At 51.1% G+C, this 23,708-nt stretch overlaps 1 protein-coding gene across 1 annotated transcript in view; it reads left to right on the plus strand.

The window, feature by feature from the left end:
- The window catches only part of LOC105548593 (trafficking protein particle complex subunit 12), a 122,751-nt gene that overhangs the window by 84,823 nt on the left and 14,220 nt on the right, over positions 1-23,708 (plus strand). Inside the window, exons 5-8 of the mRNA XM_011992674.1 lie at positions 392-504; positions 14,898-14,970; positions 17,665-17,738; positions 22,301-22,399. Of these exons, the coding sequence (XP_011848064.1) occupies positions 392-504; positions 14,898-14,970; positions 17,665-17,738; positions 22,301-22,399 (359 nt within the window). The remainder of the gene's footprint in view (positions 1-391; positions 505-14,897; positions 14,971-17,664; positions 17,739-22,300; positions 22,400-23,708) is intronic.

Genomic DNA, 23,708 nt, shown 5'->3' on the forward strand with positions numbered 1-23,708 from the left:
CTGGGGGACAGAGCAAGACTCCGTCTCAAAAAAAAAAAAAAATGTTAAAGAATATCTGAGCATTCAGGTTTTTCTTTTATTGGAGGAGGGGTTGGTGGTCTCTACTGTTTATTCATTTTGGGATCGTTTCTAAATGATTGCAGTGTAGCTATGGAAATCGTGGTGTCATCCACCTGTCTCCTCTGATAATTGTCTAGACATACATAGATAGAGCTCCACAGAGAAAACCAGCATGTATTTTATAGCTGACACCGTTAAATACTTCACAAGAAATAAAGGGATCTGTCATCACTTCTGCTGGGACATCTGTGACGCCTTCTTCAAGTGTGCCAAGTATGATTGCGTGCTCAGTTATGGCAAACAAACTCACTCAGCGCTGATTGGATTCCAGGCTCCATGGTCCCCTTCTCGATGCGCATCTTGCACGCGGAGCTTCAGCAGTACCTGGGGAACCCACAGGAGTCGCTGGATAGACTGCACAGGGTGAAGACCGTCTGCAGCAAGGTAGGTGGCGCTGTCATTTTTCCCCGCCACGGGGAGAACACGCCCTCCACGCCCTCCCCACAGGACGTGCCTGGGGTGTTCCCTGCCCATCCTGCCCCCTGCACCATCGCTGCTTCTGCCTTCAGAAGGCTAGGTGACCCAGTGTGTGTGGCCTGGTAGTCATGGCTCTTGCTGAAATATTTTTTAGGGATGGTCAGAGTTTCTAGCAGAGCTGAAGTCCTGTAATTCTTACTGCCTGGTACTGTGAGAAGCCAAAAGGCAGAGACGTCTTTCTTGCCAAGGCTGCCGGCTAAAACGTCAAGGTCAGTGTGCCAGGCCACTCCTGTGTCCCGCAAGTGCTCACACGCACCTGCCATGTGCAGACAGAGGTGGTGCCGGAGCAGTGCTGAAAGCGATCATGGTTTGAGCTTTCACATCAAAGTAAGTGGTACCGCATTGTGGCAACTGTCACTCATGACCCTGGCTGCAAAGGCAGAGTCAGAGTGTTTTTGGACTCATTCTCGGTTGTGAAGTCACAGATAATGTGGGAGCCACCAAAGCAGCACATTATTACACTCACTGACATTGGGAAGAAACGTGGGACTCAGAGACTTTGCTGTCTACAGGCAGTTAGAGATCATTCATCTCAGATTAGGAACGATCCTGCCTTTCTACCCACGTCACAGTGCTCCTGTGTAGGTTCAATGACATAAGGTGTGCGGAAGTACTTTGAAAACTACAACAACAAGCAGTTTTTAGGAGCAGCAGCATAGTATGATTTTTGGAAAAACGAAGATGATTCTTGTCGAATTCCCCCTTTCACTTCCCAGCTGTTGTGATGGAAGTTTTGTGGAGTTCCAAAACGGTGGTGTTGTCAGTGTTCCTAGCGAGGAAGGAAGGGGCCCTCCTTGTCTGTGGAGAAAATCAGGCATTTCTAGGCACCTCATTGCCCTGGGCTTTGCACCCACTTCCATTTTTTTAATACCATAACTTACAAGATTAAAAAGATGGTTTGCTTTTTATACTATATATATAGTATAGAAATTGTTGATGGAGAATCATGTTACCAGCTGTTTTACATTTCAACACTTTTCTTGAATCTTAAAACGGGGTTTAATTTTATTTACAGAAATCGGAAGCACATAACTTGAAATTGGGAAATTCTAAATCAGTGACTTTCTAAACTGTACACGAATTTTTCATTATCCTCCATGTCACGTTGTAGGAAATCTTTATAGTATTGAGAGAGAAAATCCTGGGCCATAGGGTGATTGTGGATGGAAAAGCCAAGTTAGTTGAAGTAGTTTTGCAAGTCAGCTTTCCTGGTCCTAAAGTATCTCCTATTTCAGTATTATGCTTCTTAAATGCATACTACAGCCTGGGTGCAGGGACTCATGCCTGTAATCCCAGCTACTCGGGAGGCTGAGGCATGAGAATCGCTTAAACCCAGGAGGCTGAGGTTGCAGTAAGCCGAGATCAAGCCACTGCACTCCAGTCTGGGCAACAGAGCAAGACTCTGTCTCAAAAAAGAAAAAAAAAACTGTATACTACAGTGTAGCGATCAGGGGAGCCACTTAGCACTAGCTGTGAAGCAGCAGGGACAGTGGAGCAGAGAGCAGGAGCTTCCCACACCGCTGCTCCAGGCACCTGCACCCACTCCACCCGACAGACTCCTTTGTCGCATTCATTATGAGCCAGCCACTGCTCTGAGTTCCAACGTTAGCTCATTTAATCCTTATCACAACCCTATGAAGGAGATGTTATTATCCCAGTTTACAGATGGGGAGACTGAGGCATGGAGAGGTTAGCCAACTTAGGATCACATGAGTTGAACCCAAGTCGTCTGGCTCTAGAGTCCATGCTCATCATCACTCGCCTGCCTCCGTCACTGTAATGTGTCCCGTTTGAAGAGAGTAGGACCAAGAGTCCTCTCTTCACCCTGCACCAGCATTTCTGCTCCAAGGAAGGACAGTGCTGTCCGGGGTCAACTGACATCTGCTCAGAAGACCCCTGTGCTTCCCCCTGACTGATGCCTGAGATGGGCTCGAGCCTGTGCTCTGCTGGCTGGGCCCTCCTGAGACTCTTGCGGGGGCTTCCAGGCAACAGCAGTTGACAGCTACGCATTGAGGGGTTGGGGAGAAACCAGAAGGATCAGTGCAGTCACCTCCTAGGAACATTTCTCTCAGGCTGACTGGGCGTGGGGCCACCGTCAGTGAGAGAGCCACTCATGCTTCTCGTTCCCTCCGCTAGTCTGCCGTTCCACCTGCCTCTCAGCGTGTGAATACATCACCACACGTCAGGCATCTCTCATGTTTACAGATACATATTTTTTCTATGGCATGATCCAAATATAAGCCAGCATTCCTTGTGGTACTTAATTGAGGAAATCGCAGTTTGTTCTAATCCTGGAAGAAAAACAAGCAGTTGGATTTATGAAAAGATGTGTGTTGGTCTTCACCTTAAAGGATTTTCATGGTTAATTTCAATATGTAATTACTATGTGTTCCTTTATGTGCTGACTTAAAATTTGACACCCTCTTGAGAGAGAAAGCTGCGCTGTGGCACAGCTGGTGGATGCCTGGACCACGAGAGAAAGACCCAGGGTGGGACCATGCAGTCAGCCTTGCCTCTCCGCCACCTTTGGCAGGAGAAGAAGCACCGTCGCCAACTTCCTCGCTCTCTTCCTTGCACATTAGGGGCTCATGGCAGCATGTGGGCATTCTTAACCCTTCTGTGACTGGTTCAGTGTTGAACTGAAGCTTGTTCATTTGTTCATGCAGCAAATGTCCATTCAGCACCTACTGAGTGCTGCACGCTGGCAGTTGGGGACTGAACAGAACACAGCCTTGCCCTCAGTGAGTTTACAGTTTGGTAGACGATGCTTGTTTCACCTGTTCCTTTTAGGTTTGCAGCCATCACCAATACATCATGATCATCCAGAATTTAAACAGGGACAGTTTGTGTTCATGCTCCAATTTCTTTACTCAAGAAGTGTGTCTTAGTCCATTTGGCATTGCCGTAAAGGAATACCTGAGGGTGAGTCATTTATAAAGAAAAGGTTTATTTTGGCTCACACTTCTGCAGGCCGTACAAGAAGCACAGTGTCAGCATCTGCTTCTGGTGAGGCCTCAGGAAGCTTTTTTTTTTGAAACGGAGTCTCGTTCTGTCACCCAGGCTGGAGTGCAGTGACGCTATTGGGTCACTGCAACCTCCACCTCCCAGGTTCAAGCAGTTCTCCTGCCTCACCTCCTGAGTAGCTAGGATTACAGGCACCCACCACCACACCTGGCTAATTTTTGTATTTTTAGTAGAGACAGGGCTTAACCATGTTGGCCAGGCTGGCCTCAAACTCCTGACCTCAAATGATCCACCTGCCTCGGCCTCCCAAAGTGCTGGGATTACAGGCATGAGCCACTGCACCTGGCCAGGAAGCTTTTAATCCTAGTAGAAAGCAAAGGGGAAGCAAGTATGTCACACAGTGAGAACGAGAGTGACAAGTGAAGAGGAGGGGGACGAGGGAGGCACCAGAGTTTTTTTTAACAATCAGATCCCAAAGTAACTAATGGAGCCAGAACTCATTCATTGCCATAGGGAGGGTACCAAGCCACCCATGAGGGTTCCACCCCCAGGACACAGACACCTCCCACCAGGCCCCACCTCCAACACTGGGGCTCACATTTCAACATGAGGGTTGGAGGGGATGAATGTCCAAACTCTACCGTAGTGCAAAAATCTGAAAATACTAAAAGCCAGCCCACCACTGTTCTGCCAGTGTTGATTTGGTGGATTAAAGTGAACAGCTTGGTGTGGCCTTCGATCCTCTCTGCTCTCCACCGGTGAGTAAAGAGAGAGGTCAGACCAGAGACTCTCCAGGGTTCTCCAGCATGACTGTTCTGATTTTCCCAGACCTTCGCAACTCCAGGAAATCCTCAGGAAGTCTTAAACTAAGGATGTGTCAGCGAGACCGCTCCCTGTTTGGACTGCTCTGTGCCTTGTTTAAAGCATTCACCACACCTGCCCCAAACCACGCGCACACACACAGCTCTGCTTGGGACACGCACTGTGTGTCCCAGCACTGAGGTGCTGTCACGTGCTAACGCTGCACGGATGTGTGCTGAATGCATCATGTTGATTACCTACTAATGCCCACAGCAGCTGCAGGTGACTTTACTATCCTCGGTTCCCAGATGAGGAAGGTGGCCTTAGGGAGGTGAAGTATCCACCAGACAACTGCAGTGAGGCAGTGAGAGAGCCTGGCTGAGCCCCACCACACAGCTCCAGAAGCCTCGCCCTTGACCACCAGTCTGCGGTTCTCTGTGAATTAGACCATCAGGATTGGGGTTTTTTCCTCCAAATACAGACTTTTCTCTGCTGCCTTGTAAAGCAGGGGCTCTAAAGTTTGGGGTTAAGCGTCACTTGAACAGTTCCAGAAATTTTAGCAATCCCGACTGCACTTGCTCCTGCCAAAAATTGTTCTCAGTCGGTTCAGGGAACTGTGAACTCTTCCAGTGGTGAGGAGAGTCAAGCAGAGTGAAAAGAAATGAGTCTAGAATGTTAAACATTATTTCCTTTGGTGCCATTTTCCATTAGCTCCTCCTCCCTCAGCTTACCCTCCTTGGTCTGCGCCTCTGGCCCTGGTCTTCAGCTCCACCTCAGGCTGCTAAGGGAAGCTGCGTGGGAAGCCACCGCCGCCATTCTGCATGAGAATTTCCAGTGACCACTCCTGAGCCGGCCATACCCAGGCCGAGCCCTGGAGTCCTGGATGGCCCCTCCTCTCAGGTCTTCTGGGGGCGCTTGAGCAGGCGGAGGCCAGTGCTGGGGCTGCAGTCGGTGGCTGTTGACTGGCCCAGAGCCTTGACACTGATCTGAGATGCTTAATTCAAGGATGTTCTACAAAACGAGATAGTTGTTTCTAGAAAGAAAGCAGGTATTTGGTTCATATTCCCCAAAGAACTCTGTCCCATTTGTTTTCACTGCTTGCATGGCATCTGTTGTTGATCTTCAACGTAGTTTTTCCAGGCTGGAAGTCAGGAATGACTGTAGAATCAAATGCTTCAGAAGGGGGTAAACAGTAGCGCAAGAACCAAGCGAGGGTGGCGGAAGGTTTTCATCCCATAGTGATCAAGTCAGCGCAGAGCATTCAGGTTGCTCAGAAAGTGAACGTGCTGCCATTTGTACAGATGTGTGCTGAGCCCTGCTGTCTGGTAACTGCCACTCCAGCAGAAGTCAAGTCTTCTCAGGTTCAGTTCCCAGCGTGATTTCCCACAGGAAAAGAAGCCGCCCTAGGTGACGGCAGAGTGAGGTGCAGGAGGGCTCGGGAGCAGCCAGAGTGACCGGCAGTGCAGTGCCTGCCCCCGGTCACTCAGACCAGGCCTCATGCAGGTTGAGCTTGACATTCAGCTCTCAGGGGAGAGGCCAGAACAGACCCACCCCAGTCACCTGCGGGCTGCGCTCACGAGAGTCGCATGGTTTGAGACGCAGTAGCTGCCGAAGTAGCAAAGGAAGAGGCTGGTCGGGGTGCCGGCTGTCGAGTGTGTGTGGCCTCATGTGGGGAACTGCTCATGACATCACGTTCATTTCAAAGCCAGAACTATAATTACAATGTGACCGTGATGAAATCGGTGATACTTATTGGAGGAAGAATGCCCCAGTGTGTTAGTGGCATAAACGATGTGATGAAAGGCCGTTTAATTCCTCTTTTCTTATCCACGTCTCACTCAACGCATGTATTCATTTTATCATGTAAGACCTTTTGCTGTTGAAAGAATGAAGACCATGGGGCAGGAGCGAAAATAAAGGAAGCCCAGAGAACAGCCAGTCCGCGAGGGCAGAGGGGTGCGGGGAGCACGCTCTGGGCCGAGGCTCCTGGTAAGGGAGCGAGCGGAGCGGGAAGCTGAACCCCCACGGATTTTCAGGGGGCCGACTTCTCCTGTGTTGAAGATTCACCAAAGACTGATTCGAGTCTGTGTTCAGCATGTGTGTTTCAGATGAGAACAGTGTTGAGAATTTCTATGTGGTGCCCAGTTTTAGTAGGACATCACTTAGAATCTTTATAAATGAGTTCAGGGTACTTCGTTTTATCTGTTGTCTTTGAGCCACTGAGTGAATTAGTAAATGTTTGGTGCAAATGTGATTGCATCAGTGAAGAAGAAAATATACCACGATTTAAAATAATTTTCCTATGCTACCGTGGCTTGGAAAAATCAATGCCGCCATCCTCTGACCCTGCTCCTCCCACGCGCCCTGCAGGCTGTCTCCCTCTTGGTCTCCACTCGAGAGAGCTTCACAGACTATTTGGGAAAGAGCCAAGGAAACACATTTCTGCAAGCCATTTGCATAAGTAGACATAATCCATACAGAATGATGTACAGTTCGATTGTAGTTGCATTCGTCACTGACCTGCATCCGCCCGCAGTCTTGAGTTCAGCTCCATCCTTCCCTGCAGTTCCGCAGCCTCCAGATTCTCCAGCTCAGCTTGGCTGAGAGTTCCACGTTCATAGAAGTGCTTCTTTACAGACTCACTCCCAGCTGGAGGAGGCCGGGGATAAGGTGCATTTTCGTGCACTCTGGAAAAGAAACGTATTCAACAATGTCGATGTAGCTTTTGCTTCTCTATTGATAGTTGCTAATATGGTAGTGAGAGCTTTGTTTGTAGGAAGAGTTAATATCTTGTCTAAAAGGGGTTTTTGACAGATGGACATCTTCGGTTTTGCTGTCTTATTTGTAAGCAAAGTTAGAAACATAAGCGAGAGCAGGCGTGGCTGGCGTCTAACACTGTCAGGGCGGGCGCTCAGGGTCTGGCCACCCGCACACCGACAGCAGCTGGTTGCTGCCATCACCGTGCCTGACCAGAGGGCTTGGTTGCCCTGCTTTTCTGCTCCTCCCGCAGAGAACAAATTGATTATGGCTAAATCAGATGAGATGGGAATGATTGGCAGGTGGGGAGAAGAAAGGAAAGGCCGAGTGAGGATGGCCGTCCATCGAGGCCACGTCCCTGCTCTTTTCCATTGAAGCCCATGCTCCTGGAACCCCGTGTGTGCTCAGAATGTGCAAGCAGGAGAAACGGAGCGGAGCAGCGCTGGGCATCAGGGCTTTCCAGAGGAATGTCTTGACCCAGCTGGCAGTGGAAATTCACACCTTCAGAAACCTCTAGAGTTCATCATGGCCAGTCCCGGGACATGGACTTAGGAATGCCCAGCCCTGCCTCCCAGCCATGGCAATGCGATTCAAAACCAGATGCACCAAATGTGAACTCGAAGGCCATAGCACTCGCCAGTGACCCAGTCCTGAAGCGAGCATGATAGTCCAGAGAAGAGGCCTTGATGTAAGACGATTCTTAAATTGTGCATTCTTTGCCTTGCTTTTCTTGGCACTATATGTTCTGTCAATCTGTGATCTGAATAGAAAGAAGAAAGTGCATTTTCAAGGTGTGAGGGGCCCAGAGGACACTGTCCCAAAAGCAGTGGTTGTGAGAGTGGCTTTGGAGTCAGGCTGACAGTCTGGAAACTTCCAGGTCCACTCTGAAGTGCCGGCCGCATGACCAGTTGTCCAGCCTGTGTCTGCCTTGGCCTCCTTTGTGCAAATGAGGAACATGGCTGATCCCCCCAGGGTGGCAAGGGGGCACACGTAAGTGACCCCGCATGATGCCTGGCACGTGGTCGGTGTTTCATGATTCTTTGAGACCTTTGGAGCAGCTCCAAGAAACCTCTTTCACTTTGAAGAGGTCCCCTGGGAAGCTGTGGTGGGACTGGAAGGTCTCAGGACTTCCCAGAGTCTAAGGCTGTCCAGCACAGACCTGCTCCAACCTTTAGTCTCCACTCAAAAGGGTCCACTTAGTAAGTTCTCAGGTCCTTGGCTTAGTGTCAGCTTCCCAGTAGTTCGTACACTAGATGCCGTGGGAATAAAACCAGTTCCCTGAACCTATCCCGTGCTCACCCACGACCCGTGACAGCTGCCAAAGGGACAGGCACAAAGGCTCCTTCCTCAAGGCCCCCTGCAGACAGCACTTTCCACACTGAAGGTGTCCGTGACCCAGCCGGAAAACCTGCTTCACCACCTCCTGGATAACGGCATAGGATGAGAACACAGATTTGGGTCTCTTTAAATATGAATAGGTTACAGATTGCCTTTTTAAATACTGCTTGAGATCAAGTGGTGGTGGTTATATATGGAGTCAAGCAGCTGGGATATTCATTCGAGGCATATAATTTTCTTCATTCTTGGGACAAAACACAAGCAGGTTTTTAATTTTGAATAATTGGTCTTCCCTCCCGTACCGTGGGCAGGTGTTGATGGTTCCCCACCTTGTTAGCCTGAAGCCTGTTCATCCCTGGACCGCCCACGACATGCCCAGAGCAGTATCCCCCGTGGTGGGGCTGGCAGCAGCCCCTCCACACTATGCACAGAACAGTCCGAGTCTAGAATCGTCTCCAGCCACACAGCTGTTTGATGTGTTATTTTCTCCGAACTCCTCTTCCACGCATTTCCAAGCAGCATCTTCTCATGATTACAGTCGCTTTCAGAGATGAGCTCATGCTAAGATACCCAATGAAGAACCCAGTTCAGAATTTTCCTTTTTTTTTTTTTTTTTGAGACAGGGGGTCTTGTTCTGTCACCCAGACTGGAGTACAGTGGCATGAACATGGCTCACTGCAGCCTTGACCTCCCTGGTTCAAGCAATTCTTCTACCTTGCCCTCCTGAGTAGCTGGGACTACAGGCATGCACCACCTTGCCTGGCTAATTTTTAAACTTTTTGTAGAGATAGGGTCTCACTATGTTGCCCAGCCTGGTCTTGAACTCCTGGACCCAAGCAGTTCTCCCACCTCAGCTTCCCAAAGTGCTACGACTGACTATAAGCGTGAGCCACCATGTCCAGCCTAGAATTTTCAAATTAAAGCTAAACCTCCAGCGTGTTTCAGTAGAATGGCCTCAATGCGCTATTCCCCAGCAAAGGCTTCAGTTAAAGGTGCAGGGTAACGTCGACTGACCTGTGTGTTAGCCATCAGATGCTGCCTAACAGATTATCTGCAACTCTATGGGCTAAAACCACAGGGATGTATGACCTCACTATTTCTGTGGGTCTTGAGTCCAGCACAGCTTCTGGGTCGCAATGGCTCAGGTCTGTCCTGAGGTTGCAGTTAGGATGCTGACCGCGCTGTCTCACCTGAGGGCTCAGCTGGGACTGGAGAACTGGGCTCCTGGAGGCTCTGTCATACACCTGCCAAGTTCTGCTGCTATGGGTGAGAGGCTGGGTTCCTGGCCTCATGGTTCTTTCTGTAGGGCTTCTCATGCATCTCACAGCATAGCCACTGGCTCCCTGCAGAGAGGGAGGGAGGAGGAGGAGGAAGCCACAGTGCCTTGCATGGCCGGATCTCAGAGGTCTCCATGTCCCCTCCACCGGGTTCTGTTTGTTGGACAAGTCACTAAGTCCAGCCCACACGCGAGGGATGGGAAAGAGACTGCCTTTTGAGGAGTGCTCAGGAATGCATGGCCGCGTTTAAACTGCCACCCCGCGGCCAGTCAGCTGGGTCTGTTCCACTTCAGGATGCACAGGCCTCTCCTGGCCCTGCAGGACAGGCTCACCTGCCTCCACCCCAGGCCGTCCTGGTGTTTGTGGACTGCACTTCACCCTGCCAGCATGCGGCTCGTACTGGGAGGCCCATGGGCTCCGAGAGGACCTCCCTTCAACCTCCAGGCACCTTGAAACTGCCCAGCAGCCAAACCTCGGAGCTGTGGAAGCTCCTGGATGTTCAAAGACCCACTTAATATTTAATAGTCAGTGCAGCATTAATTTCATTGCTCCCCGATCCCACATATCGAAACCTTTCACAGTTTAGTACAGGGATGGTGGTGAAAGAGAAACCACAGGGAAAATCCAAGGCAGTGGGATTGTTTAATTTCTGGTTGCTTCTCCTTTTATTTGTAGTTAATATCCATTCAGCATTTTTAAAGCTTACAAAATGCTTCAAGCACATTCTCATTGGAGTTCTGTGATTTGTAAAACAGGCATGTGAAAAAATTGGAAGCTAAGGAAATAGGAATTCAGAGAAGGTACAGTGAAAGTCAGCCTGAACTTGAACCCACGCCTTCTGGCACCGAACGTCCCTGTTCTCGTCACTGCAGCACTTTGCTCTGTGTGTGGAAAGCGTGAAGGGCCCCTGCAAATGGGCACGATGCTGCCTCCTCCACAGGTTTATTTTTGTGAAATCAAACAGAATACTGTTTGTGCTTAAAAACCATCCTGCGCCCCCATCTGTAAACGACATCGTCCCTGGTACTTCCCAGCAGGCGCTAAGCACCGCCCACACTGCCGGCGCCTGACCAGACAGCTCCACTGAGCTCCTGACCCAGCTTCAACCCACTGGGAGCAGCTCCCGGGGAATGTGCAGAAAAGTGCCTCCAACACCCAGCCCTTTCTGCCCCTCAGCCCCTGTGGTCACTCTCCCCTCCACAGTCCTGCCCCCGCAGTCGGTCGCTTCCTGCCCTGTGCATCTTCCTGAAGCACCTGCACTGTTGCCTCATCTCTGTCCTCTTCCTCCTATGCCCTCACCTGGGCCCTCAGCGGCTTCCAGCAGGGAGGGTGTGAGTGCAGTGATTCGGCACATGTGCTTCAAATCATGCCCCTACTCCTCACAGCCTCTTCCAAAATGAACCAGGTGTGGCGTGCTGGGCCTTTATTCTTCTGGGACACAAACACAGGACTGCTGATTGGTCTCTCACATAGACCCTGGAGTCTGGTCCTTTCGTCTGGGGCAAAAGGAACCAAGGAGGAAATTCCAGCCGCACCACATTTGCAAACGACACACTGTCGGGCTTTTTTTGCAATAACTGCATTTCTTAAATAATTCAGGCTTTGGATTGAGAACGTGTCTGTCACTTTCCTTTATAGAAATAACCTTTTGTAAATCAATGTACTGTTACTTTATAAAGCCAGACAACTGTCTCTAGATAGACAGCAACAAAAGCTACCAACTGTGAACTGCTGTTTCTGTTCCGTTCACTCATGGATGCTCTTCTGCATCACACTGGGACCTATTAATTGACATTAAATGACACACCCTACAAATGAAACAATAGTCACCGAGGGTCAGAGGGTTGTGTCTGATGTGCCTATACTCGTGTCAACAATAGGTGCCTTCTCCAGCTGTCCCTTTCTCGGGCTGAAGCACCTCAGTGACCCAGATACCTGCAGGCACTTGGCATCGTTGTGTGCGTCCCTCCGCCCCAGCCAGGAGAGTGCTTTTTGCAGAGGGGGGGTGTAGCCTGCCTGGTGTCTCCATCTCCTACCCCTGCACCTTCCCAGCTGGGTGGGTGGGTCTGGAGGGGTGTAGCCTGCCTGGTGTCTCCATCTCCTACCCCTGCGCCTTCCCAGCTGGGTAGATGGGTCTGGGCTGAAGCAGCTGCTGCAGGTGGCGCGCCCGTCACTCACGTGCTCTGCTTTTGATACCTCTACTACAATGGAGCTTCTGTTTCTGCCTGCATTTATGCATCACTGGGGTGGGAAACTCTTTTTCCTTCTTTCTAGACCTTTCTCTTCCTGCTGCCCTTCTGAAGGACCTCATTCCCCCTTCTCCCCTCATTAGCCATGACAGTCCACAGGGAGCGTCAGCCCCAGCAGCTTGTGCTGAGACCACCATGGCCGTGTGGTGCGGGTCTTCTCTCAGGCCTTGCATACTCACTACAAAGTTCTGCGGTGTTTCTGCAGAGTTTTCTTCTCCACTCAGCACGTAGAGAGATCACCCATGGCATGGAGAGATTGCCCAGGCCCACAGAGACCTCGCCGCGTGGAGGGTTTGCCCAGGCCCGTAAAGCCCCCACCACGTGGAGAGGTCACCCAGGCCCGTAGAGCCCCCACAGTGTGGGGAGTCACAGAACAAGCGCAGGAGTCCACTGACCTGGTGCGTCACAACCCGGGGACCACCAGTGGGCGTGTTCAAGGCTCCACTGACCAGGGCGCTGCCAGGTCTGGCTGAGGCAGTGGCTTTGCCTCTGTGATGGGTGTGCCGCTCCTCTTTCTTCCTGTGCTCCCTCTGTGCCAGCCTGAGGGAAGTCAGTTTCCTTTTTATAGTAAATTTTAATTTTTGTGGATACATAGTAGGTGTTTATGGGTTATAGGAGATACTTTGATACAGGCAGGCAATGCGTAATAATCACATCGGGTAAATGGAGTATCCATCCCCTCAAGCATTGATCCTTTGTGTTGCAACAAGCCAATTATACTCCCTCAGTTATTTTTTTAATGTACACTATAGTCACCCTTGTACTAGCAAATACTAGGTCTTATTCATTCTAATTTTTGTTTTGTACCCGTTACCATCCCCACTCCATCCCCCACTACTGTTCCCAGCCTCTGGTAACCATCCTTCTGCTCTACATCTCCATGAGTTCCGTTGTTTAATGTTTAGCTCCCACAGATAAGTGAGAACATACAACGTTTGTCTTTCTGTGCCTGGCGTACGTCACTTACACAGTGACCTCCAGTTCCATCTGTGCTGTTGTAAATGACAGGATCCCATTCTTTTTTATGGCCGAGTCGTACTCCATCGTGTGTATGTAGCAAGTCCTTTCTCCCGTCGTCTGCTGATGGACACTTAGGCTGCTCCCAAGTCTCGGCTGTTGCGAACAGTGCTGCAGCGCACACGGCTGTGCAGAGATCTCTGATAGACGGATTTCCTTTCTTTTCTTTGGGGTGTGTATCCAGGCGTGCATTGCTGGGTTGTATGGTAGCTCTATTTTTTGTTTTTTTGTAGAAACCTCAGACTGTTCTCCGTAGTGGTTGCACTGATTTGCATTCCCACCAACTGTGTACAAGGGGTGAGGGAAGTTAATTTCATGGGAACACCAAGCCTTCCATTTTTGTCAGTTTCTGTTGTTATAATCATTCCGTAGAAGACAGATTCACTGAAGAATGTTGTTTCCCTAGTTTAAACTGGCTAGATTCTTTTCAAGGTTACCATTTTGAACCCCACGTTGTCCTCTGAGTCATCGAGGTAGCCCAAGATAACGGTTAAGAGGAAAAATCCTTGGTGTTGACAGCAAGCTGTTCTCCAGTTTGTGTTAAGTAACGGCCCCTGCGGGTGAGGAGAGGCCGCCTTCGTCCTCAGTGTGTGTAGACCAGGGAGTCGGACACACGGAAATCCTCACCTCCTGGGGCGGGTCATGTGGGGAGTGTTAACTGGCAAGATGATCTAAATTCTCTACCCAGATCACAGCAGCAACAGCAGCTTTGCTTTCAGAGAAAACAAAACACAAAAGAAGTGGCCAAAAGTTACAAACCAAGCAATAAAAACTGTGGAAAGTGACCTGGTGTTGCATAAAACGTATTTGGTACATTAAAAAGGCCACTAGCACAGTGCCCTGTGGGAATGAGACTGACATTTTCACAGAAGGTCATCACCACTCTCATGTGACATACTCGATGCTTTTTTTTAAAGAGAGGGTCTCACTCTGTCACCCAGGCCGGAGCGCAGTGGTGCAGTCACTGGTCCCTGCGGCCTTGAAGCCTTGACCTCCCAGGCTGAAGTGATCCTCCCACCTCAGCCTCCCAGGTAGCTGGAACCACAGGTGCTCACCACCATGCCCAGCTAATTTTTTGTATTTTTGTAGAGGTGGGGTTTTGCCATGTTGCCCAAGCTGGTCTCAAGTGATCCGCCTGCCTCGGCCTCCCAAAGTGTTGGGATTACAGGGTTGATGCTTTTCTTAAAAAACATACTCCCTATGTATGATGTCTGCAGATACTTCAAGAACATCATAAACACCACTTTCACCATCAGCGGGGAGCAGAGTCCCTGCCCGTTCATTGTCACCCCACGCCATAGGGACTGGCGATGTTTACAGTGTGTCCCTGTGGGTGAACTGGGTAAGGAAAAGACGGTGCACATACACCGTGGAATACTACACAGTCATAAAAAAAGAACCAAATCATGTCCTTTGTAGCAACGTGGATGCAGCTGGAGGCCATTATCCTAAGTGAATTAACACAGAAACAGAAAACCAAATAGTGAATGTTTTCACTTATAAGTAGGAGGTAAACATTGGATTCACATGGACCTACAGAAGCCAAAAATAGACACAGTGACTACCAGTCGGGGGAGGGTGGGATGGGAGGAACGGCTGAAAAACGACCTGTTGGGTCCCACGCTGACTACCTGGGTGATGGCTTCAATCATACCCCCAACCTCAGCATCACCCAGTAAGCCCAGGTAACCTGCACACATACCGCCTGAATCTAAAATGAAGTTGCAATTTAAAATAAAATATCAAATGTTTTAATATTTTTTTAAATGTGTGTGAACATCCCTTGACAAATTGTTTTCATCCAGAGAAATTTGCTGTACTGAGAATATATTATAACAAAGTCTTAGACAAAAATTAGTTCCCATGATTTTGTCCTTCTCATTTGGAATGATTGCAGATCCTGGCCAATTTGGAGCAAGGCTTAGCAGAAGACGGGGGCATGAGCAGCGTGACTCAGGAGGGCAGACAAGGTGGGTCGGCCGGACTTTGCTGACTAGATGCTTCTCGGACGTCATTGAGAGACTGAGTCCAAAGCCTCTCGCTTCCTCTTGTCCTTTCCTTTTCGTAGTCAGCACTGCACACATCCCTTCGTGCATTTGCTACTCACCCCTTTCTTGGGAAAGCCAGGCACATCACTGGGTGATGCTGCGGATGCAGCGTGCAGCCTCAGACCCGAGCCCTGCACACGGGGAGAAGACGCCTTCACAGAAGCACACGGCCCGGAACCTGGCACGCCGAGTGGTGGTCTGAGTGGGTGTGAGGAGGAGCCCAGCCCAACTGAAGGGGCCCAGAGAGGCCTCCGCGTCAGGGACAGAGGCTCGGGAGGGTGCTTCAGAAGGAGCAGGAGTGGAAGATGGGCGCTGCCCAGAGCCTGGGGGCAGGCTGAGGGGGCTGGGCGGTTCCCTGAGGCATTGGAAAACCCCTGGGGTACTGGGTGGGTTGGCATGAGCCCATCCGCACAGTGAGGCCATGACACGGGCCGATCCGCACAGTGAGGCCATGACACGGGCCGATCCACACAGTGAGGCCTGACACGAGCCGATCCGCACAGTGAGGCCTGACACGGGCCGATCCGCACAGTGAGGCCGTGATATGGGCCCATCCGCGCAGGGAGGCCTGACACGGGCCGATCCGCACAGTGAGGCCATGCCAGCTGCGTCTCGGGGAGTGCGTTAGCCAGGAGCGAGCTTCCGATCACGGTTGGAAACCCGGCCTGAGTGCTCCCTCCCGGGCAGCCCCGCCGAGCCTCACTCCCTCACTGCTTGTGGCAGCGTCTCCCGACAGGCCTGGTTGCCTGGTCGTCTCCTCCTTCCCATAGCTTCTGTCCTACTCGGTGTGCAGCCCAAGTCGGGACCGGGTGGTCTGCGTTTCTGCAGGTGTGCTGGGGTTTCTGGGGAACTGCTGGCTGGTGTGAGCTGAACATGTGTGAGGTGTGTATGTGGTGGGTGTACGTTGAATGTGCATGTTGTGGCATGTGGTGTGGGTGTGGTGTGTGCTTGTGTGTGCACTTGTGCACTCTCTTTTCAGTAATTTAATTGAAAGCAGAGTAACAAGGTCTGAAGGAGAGACGTCGCCATCTGCTCCTGGATGTCCCATCCAGCATTCTTGGCACCCAGTCATGTTACCCCTTGTTGGGCTCCCGCTTTGGTGGGAATGAGCATGTAGTTATCAGAGAGCAGAAGGCTGTTCCTGGAAATCGAACAAAAGGTTACACCATGAGCATTTCTAAGGAGGGTAGGGGAGGATTTAAAGCAGGAAAAGAAACTGCAAAGATCATCAGAATAAATATGCAATTCATTGAGATAATCCATATTTTACCTCCATTAAGAGAAGATATTCAGAATTTCTTTTCACAAAAATAATGGTACAAGGGGAATATAAGCAGCTAATGTGTTTTTAATTGCTGAAAGGCAAAGAGAGTTAAGTTTTTAATTCTAGCAATTAAGTTTCTGTGTGTTCTCCTGAAGCACACCGTGAATACACATCATTTCTAGGTGATTGTTATCTCACTGTGGACAGGTGGTGCCAGCTGCGGGAGGAAGGTCAGCTTCAGCCTCCTAAATCACAGCCTCAGAGGCAGCCGGGGACACACGGCTCCCAGTGCCCAGCAATGAGGGAGGCTGGGAGCGCTCCCAGGCACTGGTGCTGCCCAGGGTGGCATCTTGGCACTTCACAGTTGGGGTGTGGACTTTTCTTAGAGGAAGTGGGCACAGTACAGGCGCAAGGAGCACTGGACGGGGGTCAGATGGAAACGTCCCTGTCCTCTCTGGACCTCAGCTTGCCTGTCGATAACATACTCATTTCAGATGAGCTCAGTCCTCAACCTGCGCCTTCCCCCTGGCCATCCCAGTAATAAACAGGTGCTATTGGTCAGCCCGCCCTCCTCCCAGGGGCCTTTGCAGACCCCAGCAAGTCCACAAAGCCAGTTTGGAAACTTCTAGAAGAGATGGGCCCTGAAGGTTTGAAATCAGTGGAGGGATGGCTGCTAACTAACGAATATGCAGGGGAGAGCAGGGAGGGACGGGCCAGGCTCAGGGTCGCGGTCAGCCACCGTGAGGCAGTGGGTGCTAGGGAAGGAAGCTGGCTGCAGGGGAGTGCCAAGTCCCCAGAGAAATGTGCCAGCCACTTGAGTTCTGGACCAGGGTGTGGCACTCCTCGGGAGAACTGGCACCTGCACCAGCCCATGGCCGGGAGGCAGGGGAGGCCTTGTGGCTGGGCACGGGTAGGGCCTCCAGGTGGCCTCCCATAGGTCAACTGTAAGAGGCTGGCAGCCACCCTGGCCAGTGGCCCTCCTGGCCTTGTCGAGCTACAGACAATGTCGTCGTTTCTGTCAGCTCCGCTCCTTTTCTCAGGGTTCTGGCTTTGGAAACGGGGCTTCCGGTCAGACCGTTTGGCTTCGTGTCTGGGCTGATGCTGAGCAGCCGCCCTCCTGGTTCTCCTGATGCCGAGGGTCTCTTCCCAAAGACACCTCTGGTCCCAGCACGAGTGCTGTATTTTCTGCCTCAGTGCAGCCTGCAGCATATTCAGCATTCCATGCCGAAATCCAGTGGTATTAGCAAGAGGGATCTTTTAAAGTTAAATTAGAATCCACAGGACCCAATAATTGATGGCTAGAAAAAACCTCAAATGTATTTGTGCACTTACAGGCTGCTCTTACCTTGCAGCCTCTGTCCGGTTGTGGAGGTCACGTCTGGGCCGGGTGATGTACTCCATGGCAAACTGTCTGCTCCTGATGAAGGTACGTGGGTGGCCGAGCAGGGCCGCCATGGGATCTGGAAGAGGGTGTGTCAGTGGGAGCCGTGAGGGAGCCGCTGTATAATAGATGCTGGCAGGGACGGGCCGGTGTAGCCGTGAGAGAAGCCAGCTAAGCACTGGCTTCACAGGGAGCCCAGTGAAACATTACGGGGCTATATGTACTTTCATTTCTACTGCAGGAGATTTCAACAGAATGTAGAATTTACATGATCAGATTTCATTATTGAAACGTGGGTCTAAATGATTTCATTTAAAGCGTTGTTCATTTTCCCCCGTTTTTCTCTGAATTCCATCCCCAGAAGGTGTCCTTTGTTCTCCCTGTCTTCGTGGAGGGTGTTTTTTTCGCCTCTTGGTTTTGATTTTATGATTGATGCTCGCAACACCTGAAGACAAGCTTCCCCACAAGACCTTCTTAGGACGTCACCCCAGGGCTCTCAGCCCCCAGGGAACAGCTTAGAAATCAGGGAGCTGAACTGAGGCTGCCATTGGTTTTTCCGCGTCTCCGGGCTCTCGCTAGCCTGTGCAACGGTGTTTTTTGGCTCCTCTCTTTGTTTGGAATGCACCCACGCCTGGCTCACCTCCCACACTGGGCGTCGGGGTGCCCTGTGTGGAGCTGGTGGCCCTGCAGCCAGCTGTGCATACTGAGAGCTGCTGCAGGAATCAGCTAGCAGCAGAAGCCCCAGAGCAGTGCTCACACCACCTCCTGGGCTGTTCTAAGACAGTGATCGTAACTCCTCCCACACCCATGCGGCTTTCGTGTGGCCAAGGTCGTTCCTGAGTTTGATTTTCAGCAAGGCAGAGCAGACAGTTTACCAGGTGGAGAACTGTGCTCGCAGGCTCTGTCATGAACCCTGAAGTGGCAGCCCTGCTTTATGCAGGGACCCTGCAGCATCCCCAGAGGCGACTGTGGCCGGGGGCACTGCTCCGAGCAGGCTGGGTGTGGGTGTAGATTCACAAACATCAGCAGCTCAGGCACTCCGTCAGGAAGGTGTGCAGCACACACCTCGGCTTTAGTGCCCAGCGCAGGGCCCCTGCCTTTGGGTTTCTGCAGCTGCGTCGGGCTGGACGCACAAGGAGACTCAGGGCATCCTGTTCGTCCTCGGTAGCAAGCACCCGTGACGCAGCCTCGCACTGCTGCAAGCCTCAGCGTCCTCCTTCAAAATAAGGGCGTAGATCTGAGATCTCTGAAATTCCTCCCAGCTCTGACATTCACACAGCTCTCTCCTCTCCTTCAGCACACTGGATAAAGGAAATTACGGTTTTTAAGTTCTGTGGTTTTGCTCAGAGCAGGTTTTTCTTCCGTTGCCACCCCTGAGATATTCCCACTGAGGTCAGGTGCCCGCACGGTCACTTTGTTCTGGTCCTCACCCTCCTCCCACCCGCCCCCCTTCCCTTCTCCAGCCCCCTCTGGCTTCTGCAGCAGGGCTTGCCCACCTCCGAGCGGGGGTGAAAAGTAGGCCCTCCCGCTCCCCTGCCCTGGGCCTCCGTGCTGGAAGGCGGGAGGTGGCCTCTTCACCCAAGGCTGGGCCAGCAACCAGGTGACCCCGAAGCACCCGGCCTGACCCCTCTACCCCTCAAAACAGGCCATTCTCCCAGTGCTGCCTGTGGCCAGCCCTGACACTCCACCTGGCAGTCTGGGCGGCCACAGTAGGCCTCCACCCGCTGAGAGTACTGTCGGCTTCACCTGAAAGTCACCAGCTTGCTGAAACATTCTTATGCAAAGACATGAAGAACCAATTATAAATTCACAGGACTGGTGCTTCACTAATCATGGGGCTAAAACTCCCCAGGGAGGAAAGTTCCCTGTTCCCCTGGCAGGCTTTTATTTGCATTTTAAGACATTACTAGAAAACGATGGAGTGAGCTTTTCTTTGTTGCCCTGTAATAGTAACACCACCACCAGGCTCCAAATGGGAGTCTTCCTCCTGTATTGCTGGGACTCAGTACAGAACATATTATTGCATTTCAAAAATACTTTTACAATGGACGTGATTTAATTTGAAAGTTCAGCTTAAGCTTTCATTTTCCTGAGTTAAAAAAAGGAGCAAAAAAATGTTGCAATTAAAGCCAATCCAAGCATATGCACTCTCTTGCCATCTAGTGAGCATACAGGGTATTGCAACAGTGTGTGGTCTTAATAATAAGGGGGTATCCTGTTAATTAAATTATGTGTATGGGCTAACAATGAGTTATTTAATCAGCCATTTAATTATCTTGAATAACATTTTTATTACAGTGAAATAAATATCAATTTAACTTCTTAACAATGAAATGTATTCATATGTTTTAGCCCTGGATAAATCTGCATGATATGCTACAATGCACAGTGGCACGTATTATAAAGCATTGAAAATGTCACTATCTTCACTTTTTAAATACTGCTTCCTCTCCTTAGGCCTCACCGTAGCCTTAGGGCACCTGCACTGGCAGACTATATGGATGCAGGTGCCTGCCACTTTAGGTGGCCTGGGCCCCCCTCCCCCGGTGCCCCTGGGAGTCCACTTCCCTCCTGGTGTCCCCACAGCTCGCCAGTCTGCATTATCACCACCCGCCATGGCGCCGCACATGATGGAAAGGAGCAGGCAGCTGCATCAGCTACCTTCCGTCTTGCTGGAATTAGACTGCACAAGTCCTTTCTGGTTGCAGAATGGTTGTAAATCTAGTTTCACAGCCAGTAAACCACGTGTGGCTGCTGAAAAGAAATGGTGAAGATTGAGCTAAAATAGGCTTGTCCCTGGAAGCAAGTCATTCATGTCCTTCACAAAGCCAAATCTATGTGATCTGGAGAGTAGGTTAAGCTCTCTCTAAAGAGCTTCTTTTGGCCATTTTCCCTGATCGGAAAAGCCGGTGGGTGCAGCCCCTGTTGGAAGGCAGGGCTGCTCCCCTAAACTTGTCCGATCAGGACCAGCCCAGGGTGTGCAGGCCCCGCCTCTGCATCAAGGGTGCCGTGTCCATCCCAGCTGCAGCCTCAGCCACCCCGAGTGCCCCCATGCCAGGTCACAAAGCCCTCCTCTGTGCAAGGGAACTCACACATGCTCACACACACACACACACATGCTCACACACATGCTCTCATGCTCATACACGCACGTTCACGCACTCACACACACGCACACACGCTCTCATGCTCATGCACGTTCACACACGCTCACACTCGCACAACTAGACAGCAGAGACAGGCAGCAGGAAGGCGTGGGAAAGGAGACTGAGGCATGTGCTGTCTGGCTCCTCATGGGCGTCAGGCCTTGAATAAAATGAGTTTTAATGAGCTGTACTCGAAGTTACTAGACTAGAGACAGTCTTTTTGTTTTTTTGGGTTTTTTTTTCCTTCCTACCAAACTGGAATTGTACTTGTCTGTCTTTCTTTGTAACATCCCAATTAGCAAGCTAGTAACTCCAGTCCCAGTTTGGAGGAAATGGAACATGTAGAAGAATAAAGAAATAAAAGTACCTTCTGGGATTTTATGATGAATAAGTAAGAAGGAAAACACCATTGGTGGCCGTCGTTATTGCTGACCGAGTGCTTATAGCTAAGTGCTAGAATGCAGGGGAGTATTTAGTGCAGGGCCTGCTGCACAGAGCTCGCTCAATAAATGTGGCAATCACTGTCTTACTCGAGAGAGCCCGGGTTTGTTGGGGACTTGAGACAAGCTACCACTGTGTCCCACATGACTCTGGCAAGACCTTCCTGCACTGAGACCGCTTTGCTCACACCTGGAAAGGGTGACTGGGTCCACTCAGCGTCCACCAAGTGCCTGCGATGGGCCGGCATGAGCGGGCAGATGGACAGTGAGACGGTGCTGCCAGGCCTTGTCCTTGAGGAGGGGCTGCGGGCCAGACCACCACAGACAGAGCAGAGTGATGAGGGATCCAGCAAAGGCCCTTGGCAGAAAGCAGATGCCCTGAGCACGGCAGCTGGCACAGCGCTCCTAAATGTTCCCCCGTAGCTGTCTCCGAAACAGGAGGGTCTCACGCGTGCCACAGAGACCAGACGACATTCACACATTCTGCTCAGCAAGGGTGACCCCCATTGCCATCCTCAGCCTCGGCAAAGTTGTTTTGTGGGTTTTCTCTACATTTAAAGATTTGACCTTAGTTTCTAGCATAGAAAACGTTTAAGAGACACTTTAAAAATTTGGCTTATGTATTTGGAGGATGGAGATGAGACAGCGTTCGCCTATTCACATAATAACTTTGTCAGGAAAGAGAGTTAGGTGCGGTCCAAGTGAAATACGAATTGCTGTTTAGAAGATGGAAGCAGGAAACAGACCCTCAGGCCCAACTAAACCCTGACAGCCCCCAATGACAGGCAGGACCCCGCCTGCGCGACGCACACAGCTCAGAATCCCAGCCTGACTGCAGTTGGGAGAGCAGCCACCCCCTCCCAGCCGAGCGCCGCGTGCTGCTTTCCAGCTTCCCCGCCAGCTCGTGTGTCAGCGTGTCCTCTCTCCACACCGCGTCTGTATATGCTTGTGCTCTTCTACACGTGTGAAACCCGCAGTGCTTTTCTCAGCCCTGAGGTACGCTGGGTTTTTCTTCCCGCAGGATTATGTGCTCGCCGTGGAGGCGTACCATGCGGTTATCAAGTATTACCCAGAGCAAGAGCCTCAGCTGCTCAGCGGCATCGGCCGGATTTCCCTGCAGGTACGTGGCACGCTCAGATGTGAGCCAGGGGAACAGGCACAGGGCCTTATGATAGGAGTTCTTTGCTTGGATGTGCGACTGTTTGCTTTTAATCATTTTAATATGAGAAAGACTGCAGAAAATATTCCAATTCCAGTGTGTGTGACCATGAAAAGGGGGGTGCTTTCCAGCGGTTCTGGTTGGACTGTGGGAGGCCCTACTGGCTTTTGTGCCTGTTGCTAAAGGTGAACCCACAGAAAGTGTCATCGCAGCCGCACTGAAACAAGTTACTCTAGACGCTGTCCTGCTGCAGTTACAAAAGCGCTGACTGAACCGTGAGGAATCTGAGTTCAGCTTAGCCCATAATAGTCACTTGCTGATATTTTGCCTGAAGAACCCTTGAATCATGTTTGCTGGACAAAGTCCAGACTGAACAGTGGTCTCAATAATGCACAAAGCTGGGACAGGACCCCCTTTGCTAAGAATGTCCTTGAAGCTGGAATGCATTTTCCTGGGATATTTGGTGACAGGGAGGTCACGGGGAGAGATGAGTGCCGCCCACATCCCTGTCAATCTTTCACCCTTGCAGGCTGAGCACAGGGCAGCTTCCGCCCCGTCCACCCTCAGTCTTCTGAGGTCACGTCCCAAACCTGGGCCAGGGAAAGGAGTCACAAGCAAGGGACCGCTAAGGGGGGAGAAGCAGCACAGACCTTCCACAGGCACCCACTCACCGTGAGCGAGGCCCCGTGCTGAGCATTTCACCTCACGGTGTGACTAGCTTGTTTTACAGATCAACAAACTGAGGTCTCCTGATGAAGTGAAATCCAGTGACAGGAGGCCACATAGATAACGGGGGAGCTAGAATTTGAACGGGGCCTCTGTGAACGCAGGGCCTGCGCTCTCTCAGCTAACAGCTGGTCCTCTCCTCCCCCACACAGTTGCTCACACATGCACTAACACACGTAGGAACATGTGCACACACCATCTCCTGCACGCTGCCTGCTTGTGGAAATCCACACGGGACACCAGATAGTGTTGGAGGACAGCCCTGTCCATGGGCCCCTGTGGTGGGGCACAGCAGATGACTGTCACTGAATAATCCAGAGCAGGCACAGATGCGTGACGCGTGAGCTGCCACCATGCGCATCGGCTCCTGCGTGCGCTGGGATGCTTGCAGCAACCCTCGTCGCCTGTGTGAGAAAGCTCCATGTGGCCGGGATCTCCAGGGTGCCTGACGTGTATCATTATCCCCTGGTTATCATAGTAAAATAGTACGCTGGGCCTGCTCAGATTCCTCACTACGCTGGAGACAATCTCGGAAATTTTATTT

Source organism: Mandrillus leucophaeus, unplaced genomic scaffold (assembly GCF_000951045.1).
Source record: "Mandrillus leucophaeus isolate KB7577 unplaced genomic scaffold, Mleu.le_1.0 Scaffold416, whole genome shotgun sequence".
NCBI lineage: Eukaryota > Metazoa > Chordata > Mammalia > Primates > Cercopithecidae > Mandrillus > Mandrillus leucophaeus.